Source organism: Anguilla rostrata, chromosome 13 (assembly GCF_018555375.3).
Source record: "Anguilla rostrata isolate EN2019 chromosome 13, ASM1855537v3, whole genome shotgun sequence".
In the NCBI taxonomy this organism is placed as follows: Eukaryota; Metazoa; Chordata; class Actinopteri; order Anguilliformes; family Anguillidae; genus Anguilla; species Anguilla rostrata.
Window position 1 is genome coordinate 26,782,280 of NC_057945.1, and position 13,245 is coordinate 26,795,524.

Consider the following 13,245-nt stretch of genomic DNA (forward strand, 5'->3'; position numbering starts at 1 on the left):
TAGGTGAGGTACCAACCTCAAAAATACAACAGCAGCACCCTACCTGAGAATCAAACCTGCAACTGCTAATTTACAGGCCCAGTTCCCTAACCATTATACTGCATTGCGGCCCTTCCTTAAATAAACATAGCTACTGTAACTAACGCAGCCACTTTTTGCGTGAGTGTGCTGGTGAAGCAAACAGAAATCAGAAAGGCCAAGCTTTCCACCCCATAAAGCTTGAACACAACCAGATGAGGGGCTCTGGTGGGGAGAAAGTCATTCCTAGATGGGATGATGATGATGGGAGTTTGGCCAGTGCTCAGTAAAGCCTTTTCCGCTGTCTGTTCCATCCAGGGAGGACATCAGTCTAAGTTTGTCTAAACCAGGAAGAGCCTGCACAGGCTTTGCTGCCAATATATCAGCCCTGTCTACAGTGGCCTGGGCGGGACAGGAAGAAATAAAGAAAAGGAGAGAGGGAGAAAGAGAAGGAAGAAATAATAAAACTGAAATATATGCAGACCAAATGTGACAGAGAGAAATAGAAAGAATTAAGAAATAGAAAGAAACAAGAAAATAGACAGCATGGGGAGAGAGGGAGATACAGAGAAAGACAGAGAGAGAGAGACGAGTCACAAACACAAACTGTATGTAACACACTGCTTTTAGGAGACATGGGGAAATGTGTTAGTCATTCTTGTTTTTAGGCACTGTAACAGGGGAACACATGTACCTTCAATAGTGTGAGGTAACAGGATGAGGTTAAACTAACGGTTAAGTCTGAATTATGGAAAATAATGCTTTAGGATTTAATGACTAGTGAGACAGGCAATCATTATCTTTGCCTGCACTGTGTGGCCCTGTGGTAATTAAGGACGATAGATCCAAGTGAAGGCTTGGCCTCCCCACTGAAAAGACGGTTAATGGCGGGTTAGGTGTGTGCATGAAGTGAACTCTCCACATCCCAGCAACTTCCAGCTGTTTATCAAGGCTCATAAGGAAGGGTGTGTGTAAAGTCTGACACTGAAGCTGCTGACATAGAGGTCATAGTTTTAGGAGGCTATATCTGAGATCAAAGCTCTTAACTTGGTTTTAAAGAAAGGATCTCTCCCTCTACAGAGTACATCTCCTAGGAGGGTTTGGGTTGTGGAAAAGATGTTCAGTTTCACATGTTCATGCTGCATTCCATCTGACCTGGGAGTCATATACTTCTATGGGCACATTTCTAATCCTTTCTCCAAAATCCATGAGATAAAACTGCAGAATGCTCCTGGTTTAACAGTGGTGTGTTTTTGAATGTAAAAAGTACCTAATTAAGCATAATAATCCATCCACAAGAAACACCTAAAACTTTTTCATCCTTTATATTGACTCACATCATGTCTCTCTGAGGCAACAGTGCAAGTAAGCTACATTTATTCCACTGACATGTCACACAGCCAGTATTCCAATCTGCACAGTTGTTATCGCAGAGGGCTTTGAGCCCAGTCCCTGGACTGGAGTAATTGACTTTAGATCACATGTGACCTCTGGGAAGAGGCCACATTCAGCACGCCCTACAGAAGCTGCCCCATAAGATAATGATTTATTGACCAACTCATTCGCTTGGTAATAAAGCCCCCTCTCAGTTAATGAAGAAAATGAAAATAACATCTATAAATAATTTCATTGTCCAATAAAGCACGGGCTACACCGTTTCAGTCGAGGGGCTAGTAAAGCTGGTTGGGGCCACTCTGAAAGGCCACGAACCGGGATTGACCCCATTTCAGGAGTGGCTGAGGACCCAGAGCAGAGTTACTTTCATATGAGGAAAATTAACACACCAACTGTAACAACGTTGCCACCTCACTACCTGTAACAAACTGCCAAGAGGACAACAGAAGTGGGAAACATGCACCATAAAATTTATTTTAAAAAGCATTTCAAAAAAGATATTTCTCGCTTGGAGACAGTGCAGCAACACAGAATGTCTGGGCGCTGAAAGCAGAGACACCCAAAGGCGGGGGTGAGGTACCTGTTCTGGTTTGAGCCCAGGCGGGACCCATGCGTACTCCTCCAGAGCGCACCCCGAGTCGTCGTCGGAGGTGGAGTTCCTCTGGAAGTCGTACATCAGCTTAGTGACCGTCTTCTCCATCTCCAGAGGCATCACGGCCACCACATGCTCCTCGCGTGGACACTTACAGTGCAGACAGATCTTCCTGTGAGGGGAATACGGAGATAAGGTTTACATATTTTATAACCTTCAACACTTTCATTGTTTGGTTTTTGAAAGAGGGGAACATGATATCATTCTTTTCATATATTTCACTTTTACTTAATTAAGAACGAGTGGTTTTATATTTCATTTTTCTAAAATGCCCAGGCAACACTAAAGTTGTTTGAATCCCTTAAATTATACATGAGAAAAAAAGCGAGGAAATAGTTAGGTTCATTTAGGATCTGACAAAACTCAGAGGCAGAGGCCAATAAAAACATTTTTTGGCTGGGGACCAAAACATCCCTTATAATTTTTTTCTTTCCTTCTTTTTGAACTCTGTCTCTGTGTGTTTACAGACTGTAAGCCCTGTATGTTACGTCAGTTTTTACAGGAGGTATCAGGGGTCATGCAGGACTTTTCAGACTCAGGTATTCATCACCAGGGGGCTGCGTGTCCATGGCCCACTTTAGACTTCAAGGCAATGAAAGTGTTGACATAATGACAAATAAAGTCAGGGATGGTTTATCAAAATTGCATTGGGGAATTGAATATTGTGAACCCACAACAGAATATGACTACTGCCTTGAAATACAAAGAATGTTGAACTGGGTGGTCTTCAACTACAAAGAGAGAAAAGGGGATTTCTACGTCAGCTTTCACGTCAGCTCCATACAGCTTTGCGTAAAATAAAAATTTTTCAAATTACAATGAAGCTCATCAAAGAGTAAAAAAAAAACCATCCAGTGCCTCTGTTTAAATGATGCTGCTGTCTGTCTGTGTTTGTGCCCGGTGTCTACTTTTCCCCTTCTCTGTGAAAGCCTAACTCAGTTAAGGCGTGGAGCATTGCCAGAATCCCCCTGCTTCCTGCTATTCGTCAGATCAAAAAAAAAAACACACACACACGCAACTAAACAGGCGAGCTGCATCTGGTTTGTATCCAGGCAGCCGAGAGGTCTCGCAAACCCTGTGGCCTCCTCTTTCAGAACCAACACCGAGCCCTCGACCGGGAAACAGGGAGGGGGCTGATCCAAGCTCTTCCAACCTCATCTGCCCCCTGCTGCAAAAACAAACTGCCAACTTAGGACAAACCTCATTACTGTTTCAGGCCCTCAAAACAGGCTGGGGACTCTGAATGCCCTTTCTGTTAAAGGGATCCAACTTTGCATAAATGTTTAGGCTTTTGTCCCCTCAACATCACAGCAAGGTCACAACACTCCATGTTCAAATGTGTTTATCATTTAAATTTTGCTCGGAAGGCAGGCAAATGAATTTAAATGATTTAAAGTTCATTAGTTGCAAAATCCAATTTTGCGTTGTGCCTATGGCAGCTTCCCCCTGCTAGTTGCATGTGATTACCAGAGAACCACGGACAATTAAAACTGAGCCTTTTTTGTGCTCTGTGCAATGTCGAATCATACAAAATTATGTTTGCAGCAATTTCACATCCCACTAGAATCCCAGTGGTACTAACAATTTTCAGATTGTAACAAGAGAAAGAGCCTGCTTCAAAGTCATGATCTTCTCCCAGCCCCCACAGAGGAAAACAGTAGCACATGGCCTGAATGTAGATATACAAAATGGTTGTATAATGCACTTTGGGAAATATGATCAGTGCCAACCTTATGCAATGCCATCCTATTGCTGGAGCTGCTGATTTAGCCTACCAAAAATGTACCATGTAAATCTGATACTGTGGCTGCATCATACTGAGGTCTGGATAGAATCCTTGAAAAATGGTGAGGTCAGATGTTGTTTGGGTGCTTGTGGTGGGTCAGTGGTGGGCGAGTGGGTGTGCTGGACAGCAGGGCAGGGGAAAGCGCCTCCAGCCCTCCCGCGTTCTTGTTCTCAGTCATCGCAGCACCCTTGAACAAGGGCGAATCACTTGCATTGCTCGGATGGCAACAGGAAAACGTGAATATTAAACGAATGCGTATGAATAGCAAATTCAGGGATAACTCATCCATGAATGCAGATCAGTGTAGTCAGTAACTTAACCAGTCAGGCCCTGCAGACAAAGTCATCAGCCTGACAGCTCCTCAGGATTGCAGGGTCAAAAATGCAAGCCCCATCTCTGTGGTAATAACCTCACAGCCTCAGGCAAGAGAGCCTTCTCATTAGAGCGCACTGGCTCCGCGCTATTCCTAATGTATGCATGATTAACAAGACATGACATACCCTCTCCATTACAAGCGAGCCCACCGCTTTACGGCAGCAGTGATGATTCAGTGGGTCAGATGGTACACACAGCCAAAAAGCAGGTTCTATCCTCCTTTACGCTCGTCTGATACATTCTGCCTCCGACGAAAAATACGCTTGGTGACAGCGTTTAAAAATAGCCTGTTTTTTTATTTATTTATTTTTGTAATGTAGGCCTGTAGACTACCTCTCACACCGTGATCAAGGTTTGTAACGCAGAGGCTGAAGCAGCCTATGTTATTTGCCTGCTGAAATGAAAGCAGGAAGGCTGTGCTGGGCAGTTGTTTTTTTTTCTTTTTTTACTTGGTCCAGATGTAAGACAAGGTCACAGAGAAGTCAAATGGTCATTTTCTTCAGAAAGGCCTGATCCCATATGACAGGGAAACACAGATCCGGAAACAGTGCCAACAGCCACTCACAGACTTAAGGTGCACCCAACAAAGCAGGGATTTAAAGAAACCATTTTAGGCTTGTAATCTACATGATTTCAATTAAGAGGGATTCAGCGCTCCGGTAATATGAATCAACCCATTACAAATACCTAGTTAAAAAGAAAATGAAGGCGAGTTGATGACTTGTAACTATAATCTCTCGATATGACTCAACCCTCCTGAGAGAGATGAAAGAAACACTCCAGTGCGCCTGAGGAGAAGGCTCTCATAACTGAAAGGTGTCTGGACCAGCAGTAATCCCCAGGATCCATGCTGTAAAAACACAGCCATTTACCATGGAGTGTTAATCATCAACTGCCACTTTCAAATTACCCGGACAATGGGAGATTTCAAGTTTGGCTCTGCAGAATGCCACAGACTATTTGTGAGGCACTCTCATTTTTATGTTTTCTCTTCTTCTCTGAAAAGAAAACTCTCCCTCCTGCTCAAGCAGCCCTTCTCCCCCACTGGCAAAGATCTCACCCGGGGCCTAAATGCCATCCCTGGCCAAGCAGCATATGGCATCAACAACCCAAAAAATGCAGGCAAGTTACCCTAGTGGGTTTGAAGTGGTTTCCATAAACCAGAACAGCTTCAAAAAGTCACTGTAGCTTTTCCATGGCATCATTCTGGATGGATTAAACAACATATTTAAATGGCAGTTATAAGATGGAGAGCTCCTAACAGCTGGGTGCAAGCAGCAGCCAACTTTTTTTTGGCTTATTTCTGGGGGGTGGGGGGGAACAGAGCCGGTAAGATACCTCTCTCTCTACAGTCTTTCACTCATTATGTGGGAGCTGAAGAAAGGCCTCCATTCAGCATTTCAGTGAGCACTTACGGAGAGTGCTTAAGATTTAGTGGAAGGTGTCAAAGGAGGTAAAATAAATTCACAATAAAAAAAAAAAATCTTTTTCTTGGAAAGGTCTGGACAAGATACATTAAACTTCAATGCCTGCTTGCACTGACTGTACTATCAGGCTAGATAGAAATCATTTGAACAAAGGATGTATATTGCCACCAATTATGGCACAGCGATGCAATATGTTTCATGGCGTGGAGATTAAGGGCGGCATCCAACTGCCGTAATAAATCATTCATATTCTTTGCTTTCCAGCGCACAGACACCTGTGCATATGGTGGAGATTTTAAGACGCATCACAAAACATACCTCCGACGAACAGACTGCATCTGCATTCAGTGAGTACCGTGTCTGACGAGTAATTTAAAACCCAAAAGAAAATAAAATGCTCCGAGTCGTGCTTTTACGTCTCCCATCCTTGTATGAATTACACAGGTTGTGTGTGGGCGTTAAAGAACCAAGATCACATTTATGTAACATCTGACAACAGAAGACAACCTCAGATGAAGTCCTTTGAGCAGGCTAAGTTCGTTTAATTTATTCCTAAGTGTTTACATGCATCACAACATGCAGCAGAAACTGAGATGCCTGACAATCAGATGTAGGCACTCAGGTGGCTTGTGAAATTATAATCTTTGTTGTGTGAAGCAGTAGCACAGCACAAACTGACCCATTTAGCCTCCTGACATAATTACTGGAACCGAATGATGACTTCATAGCTCTCTCTCTCCTATAATATATGGGCTCCATCAGTGAGCTAGCAAGCACAGCATACACAAAATACCATCGGAAACAATACAATATTGCAATATTTGTCACACAATACAATATTGTCACACATTAAACACGATAAACTATGCATGGTAAGAATTGAAATCCCATGGCCGATAACAAGTACAAGCGATTGATTATACCCCCTCTCCTATAAAAACCCGCAGCAATAAACGCAGGCCGGGCAGCTCCAGCAAGACGAAAGGTGACGTCTATTTCAGATAGCACAGAAAGAGAGATCTCAATCGCTGAGTGAGGCTCCAGCTGCTGAAGTCACATTATTTGTCAGTTAGTTTGTTCACATGCTAATCCAGAGCGACCCACTCTGACTCAATCAATTCTGTGGATGACCAGACCATCGTGGCAACATAACAAAGACTAATCTCACTGAAAGAGCCAGGTCAGATAGCGGTACAAAAATGCCTCCATTACATTCAAAAGCGAAATGAATGACAAGAAACTATAGCCTTAGAGTTACATTTTGACTGTCTGTCACACACACTGAGGGTTGCTCTCTGTAGCTAAAATCGGGTTAAACCACAGCTTTAGCCCATCTGTTATTAAACAGGCCAAGTTTGTTTTCTTACAGTTTCAAGTTTGGAAAACTGTTACAGTTTTGCGCTTGCAAAGCAAAACAAATCCAGAATACGATTGTAACAGGATACCCATTTGACTTATCATGCTGCTATACAGGGTATCCAGCTAGTTAACGTAACACTGGAACACTGCATGGTCAGATCTCGATTTCTTTAGGCGCAATGTTAGGCTACATGAAGACACGCAACAAAATACAGCATTGACACATTTAGCGCAAACTTAAATTAACATGTTGCGACATTATTATATTTCCTAAGCCAAGGAACAATTCACTTACCAATCAAAGAAGTCTCCGGTCAAGTATGGGAAAATCACAAGGAATTCGTAATCAGGATAAACAAAGCTGGACAAATAAACAACTAAGTAAACAAATTAATACGTGGCTGCTGCCGTCCTGCTCACCTTTCACAAGCTACGATAAAAGGAGTATTTGTCCCCGCTCTCTGCAATGTATTTTTTTAAAATGCGATCCTCATTACCAGCCTTTTCACACCGCTTCAGCGCCACTGCTGTGCCACGAATCATCCCACTCGCACTCCAGTCTCTGTGACACCGTAAAGCTGTTCCTCTGCCTTCTGAGCCGCGAGCCTTTGTGAAACCTCTTTGCAAGACAAACACCAAGCTCCCAGATTCTTGGAAATAACTCAAAGCCGAACAGCGACCCCAACTTTTCTCTCGACGTCAAATGACGATATTGCACTGAGTGTTCAGATATAAATGTTCCCTTTGATCAATTTAGGCTTTGTTCCATTTTCCTACTATCACAGCACAAGGTTTACCATCTTATTCGCTCACAAGTAGTCCAGATGAATAGCCGATTTAAAGGAGGTTTAAAGGAGGATTTATCAAATGAACCATGTAGGAAGAGAAGCCGGCGTATATTTAACTTCGTCTCCAAGGTCCCAGTAGCTCAAGGCAATTGAAAAGAAGTACGAAGCTTTCTCCTCGGAGAAATGAGTAGGGTATTGAGTTGCGGCGATCGCCCTTCCAGTCAGCAGACTCCGCACAACCCCCTGAATGCTAATGAGCGTCAGTGATGTCAGCAAGTCACCGTCCTAACATCGGTATAATTAGCAGCTTCAATGACTGCTGTTTTGGATTAATTTGCATGTAAATCGGACAATTCCATGAATCAACTGCCTAGAGTGCTGGTCGCACTTCAATGCGAGCAGTCATGAACCGCTCGGCTACAAGGGTCGCTCCGCAAACAAATCATTTCTGCTGTAGCCCTTTTAACACACGAAACCATCACGAACGACAGTAGGGGCAGAGCAAGCGAAGTTCAGAGCTCTCACGGCGGAGGGGGCTTTAAATGTGGCTAAATCGCGTTTATTTAGCCTAGACCATTGTCGATTTATGATGTAGCCAAGAAGTACAGCCCGAACATAATATAGGGTGACTTTTTCAATAGGCTAGACCTATATAGGCCCACTAATACAAAATAGGTTTTAGTGTTTTATTAGCTCAAGAATTACCACCACCAAGCACCAACACAGCATTTAATCCTTCTTGGAATTGAAGTTTCCATACTGTATTCGATTTACTGTGCTGCCAGGAAGTCCTGCATTTTGTCAGAGCAAATGGTAGCCTAGTATACGCATGGAATGTCTAGTTGACCTGACCAGCACTAGTAAATTCATTTTAAGAATGCAGTAGTCTAATTCTGTTATTCGTTGTATTTATTCATTCAGCTGGTTATTCAGTTCAAAACCTGCCAATAACAGCAACATCTCTAAATATTCACAGTAGTTATGCCTGTCTGCGTTTTATTCGATTGTAAACGATAAGGAAATGATAAGTAAACAACTGGAAATATAAGAATGTATCAACACGGGACACTACCGTTTCACAAATAAATACAATTAAAAAAAAAAAATCAAATGTATAATAATTATACATTAATTTAGGTTCTAAAAAAGTCCAACTGAACATTATAGTGAATTCTAAAATGCATAGACTGTGGAAATAAAACGAACAATTTTGCCCTTTTAAAAGATGACCTCGTGTAAACTGAACATGTGCTGGCAGAATCAGGAGCTGTTTCTGCTGAAAAGGAAATCTAAAAAACAGCTCCGGTTTTGACACAATAGTGAGATCATTCTACACTAGGCCTAATCTATAGTAAATTATTCTTGACAATGCTCACCTCCCCCTTACGCCTCCACCATTTGGCCTGGCCCATGCCTACCCACCCAAATTATTACGATTTGATTAACCTTGTAGATTCCGATATAAACCTACCTGTATTAGAATGGCAAAATGTATACATTGACTGCTCCCCAGCAACAGCCAACAGATTGCTTCCATCTTTGCTATTTTTGTACATTGTAATCTTGCAAACACTTGCATGGCGTTAAGCTTCTAATGCCCTCTGAGCTTCTTTCCAGAATTAGTGTCAAGTGTTTAACTGCTGTTAATTTCCTTATTTGTTTGCATTAATGATAATGGCGAAATAACTATAGATAAAATCCTGAGATATCAAAATTGTCTTTTAAAATGCTGCCAAACGATTTAAGGTCGATTTCAAATGAAAAAAATAGAAATACAAAAAAATAAAAATCATGAAGGAAAAATTAAATTAAATTTGGAATTTAATCACATCGTTTATAATTGCAAAGAATAAAAAAAGTGTAAAATAGCCCAAATCCTGTTGATGTGAGGTATTCCTGTTTTTTGTTTATGGTTTCCTTTAAAGTAATTCTGTGTGGTGATAGCCAGCCACTTGCAGTAAGGGCAAAGTAAAACATCTTTGCAATTGTGATACTATCACTAATCTCAGCATACAGAAAAAAAAGGTTGCAAGCTCAAGGTACAGAATGACCCTTTGGATTTAGAACAATTCTGTACCCCTCTATGTTAGTTTATCCTTCTGGTGCGACAGTGAAGTCCTGGGCTCAACTGATGGGTTGAGTTTTATCCTGTGTATTCCTGGCTTTGATTCCAAACGCACAGTAGCACATGGGGAGTGGGGTTTTCTGACCAGAGTTTCTGCTTTACACGCTGAAACAATCCAAATAACTTTATGAACACAAGGGTATCAATTACCATTGCTTCTGTACTTAGCCCTTCCGCTAGCTTTTTACAAGGGACCTGTGAGTGACAGCTCCCCAGTTCTCACAGCCACAGAGTAATTCCACAACCACTGAGTAGGCTGGACTTGGTTTTATATGGCATCCTGTTCACTCAGTATAGCATATAAAAACAGAACTGGACAGAGGCTACTGGAACATGGCTTGGAGAGAACTAAATATGCAGTGAATGTTTTGGGGAGATTGATTGTTAGCTTATCTAAAGAGGCATGGTCTTCTGCATGCACACATGTGTTACACGATCCGCATTCCATAGAAAACAGCTATGCACAGCTTGTGATGTGTGATTCAGTTATTTTGAGACAAACTGACACAACTCAGCGCATGAATTGTGAAATAGCTTTTTTTGGCATTTCTGACAAGATGCTATCTTACAATAATACTATTCAGTGTTTATCTAGGAACAGACGGAAATAAAAAATAAACATGGGGAAAATAAGCCTTCACTCAGAAAAAGGGAAAGTGTGGCACCCTCCCTGTGGAAAGACTATGGGGCTTGATTTAAACATGAAGCAGATTAAACTTTAATGGAAATCTATACATTTTACTGATTGGACCTATGTACCCAGAATGACCCAAAATAGCATTTTCCATTTAAATTTTTTCAGGAGAATGCCATCTTTTCATGTGGAAAATGCAGATGTCTATCTCTTAAAGTCAACAGAGGGCAGTTATATCTCCATCCAGCTGCTGGTAAATGGTCTGAGCCCATGGAGAGATAACTGTATGCTGACTGGGAAGCCCTGACATCATAGTATTGGCACCAACTTCCTGTGGCCCGAGGCAAATGCAATCTCTGCCACGGTATTTCCATCCCTTTCCTGTGGATTTTCATCAATGCTACCCCATGTTCACACACACTCAGTTGGAGAAATGAACCATGCTTAGCTCAAGCAGACAGCTATTATAAGAAAACAAGAGCAGGTCAAAACCTAGTATACGGCTGGACCTCTCTGGCCGACCAATGGTGTAACTTCATCACTCACTCAGTCACTCAGTCAGTCACAGACATTCGCGTTTGTAGGGCTGGCCCCGCTGTTGTGGTCCAGCCAAAAAAAAAAAACAGATAAAAAGGGGCCACTGTGCATTTCATGCGTTACATTAACAGGCTTAATTCTTCACGGATGGAAGCTGAAATTATATTTTAAGGAGGGAAAAATAAAGCTTGTCGGTATTTAATTTGCTTCTGCGTTCTTCCATTTCGCTCTTTTCTCTTCGCTCTTCTCTCTCTCGTTCTATCCCTCTTGTGCTGGAGCTGTGTAATTCATTAGGCCACGCTGCGCCTGTTTGGTGCACCATGGGGCCCAGGGCTCCGAGATGACCTTGTGAAGAGTCTCTTCAGGGGCAGGCTATTTCTGCCCCTCCTGGCCCACTTAGACAAGAGTTTCTTTCTCAGAAAGTGTTGCTAGGACACGTCCATCAGAACATTCATTTCCAGGGAGACTCTGTCTCCAGGGCTGACGAGTGTGCTCCTCGGAGAACATAATTTTCCTTATGCTTCAGATCCATATGTGGATTCTGATACCAAACACAGCTGCGATATGCCTGTTAACAGTGCAGGAAATGCTGCTTAAGGAGGTTCTAAAAAGATATCAAACTAAACTTGCACTGGAGGCTAACACAGAAATGCAATTAAAAATGACATCTACAGTATATTATTTGAAAAGCCTTATGAAATGCAGCATAGATTTAGATGCACTGTTTAGCATTCTAACCAATGCTTTGGAAGCCAACTGCTGAGTCATCCTTTATCTGATGAAGGAGCCAGGGTCACCATCATCTCTGCTGCCCTCATTACAGTTCATTGGCATGAACAGAGAAATAAAAACAACTAAATATTAAAAGCTGCTTTTTAGAATAGATAGCTTTCTGATAAAGTAAAGATAGCAAGAATGATCTTACAAAAATTACACAGTGAGCATAATGTGATTTAATGTGTGGTGGTGATTGTAGTGTTCAGAAATTAAGCTTAGAATATATTTGAACTATACAGTGAAGCATTTACATTTTATAAACTAAAGATTTGTAAGCTTGTAGGGAAAGATGGCTCAGTTGTGCATTAAAATATCTGCATGTAAGCATGAATATCATAATTTTATCAAATTCTATGAAATTACATACACGCACGCATGCACGCGCGCGCACACACACACACACACACACAGAGGTCTATGAAACAATCTAAGATGACTTATTTAGTGAACCAAGGCTGATGTAAAACTCCAAGAGAGGGCATCCAGTGGCAATCTTCCAGCTGAGCTCCCATATTACCCCACTGAAAAAAAAATCCATCATAGAACAGCAGGAGGTGTCAATATTTCCTATTTCCACACATTCCAAGAGCTGATTATTTTCATTCAGCAAGGCACTGAACTCTCTCTCTCTGTCTCTAGGGTGCAGGTGGAAAAATTCTATTAAGTTTGCTCTGATCAACATAGTTTTTTGTTAAAAAGCAGAACAACACAACCAAATTAAATCAGCTGTCTCTGATTACACCATTGTGCCTTTCAGCTGAATGGCAATTCTGTATCTGTAACAAGCAATCCAAACATTTTCAATCATATAAACCCAAGCTAAACTAGGGCCCATTTAAATATTTAGTTTTTTGAGATGGCTCAAATATGAGGGTGTTCTTTAAAACATGGCACAATATGAATGGTCTCTGTAAATCTGTACAGTTGCCCTTCATAGATCATTGTCCGCACGTTCAGTGCATCAGCATATTCAATGGAATAACCACAGGGGTGGTTTTGGCTTTTTGTTTAAAAATGCTTCTCAAAAATGTACTTTTCTTTTCACAGCATGATACTACTACTACTACTACTACTAATAATAATAATAATAATAATAATAATAATAATTAATCACAGTTATCCACACTTGGCAAATTTAATTGGTAGTTTTTTTATGTCACACTCTCTTTGTGTTCACTACTTTGCAGCAAAATGTCAATTAGTTTTCCCTAGACCATGGGAGAAAACAAGCTTTTAATGTAACAGATAAATTCAGATAAATTCCATAGTTTCAGCATTGATCAACATTAAACTGCTCCTTCATGACATAGAACAGAAATGAAACGAACGCAACCTTGTTTAAAAAGCAAGGGCAGTGAATTAATTTTATGCC

General features: G+C 41.5%; 1 protein-coding gene across 8 annotated transcripts in view; it reads right to left on the reverse strand.

Annotated features, from left to right (window-relative positions):
- Window positions 1-13,245, reverse strand: part of prickle2b (prickle homolog 2b) — a 70,646-nt gene that overhangs the window by 8,778 nt on the left and 48,623 nt on the right. For 4 of the 8 annotated variants that reach the window (XM_064304933.1, XM_064304939.1, XM_064304932.1 and 1 more), the window contains one exon: window positions 1,994-2,177. In XM_064304933.1, the coding sequence (XP_064161003.1) occupies window positions 1,994-2,177 (184 nt within the window). Of the gene's footprint in view, window positions 1-1,993; window positions 2,178-7,307; window positions 8,219-9,271; window positions 9,361-13,245 lie in introns of those variants that run through there. The other 4 variants (XM_064304938.1, XM_064304935.1, XM_064304934.1 and 1 more) reach the window with 4 other exon arrangements.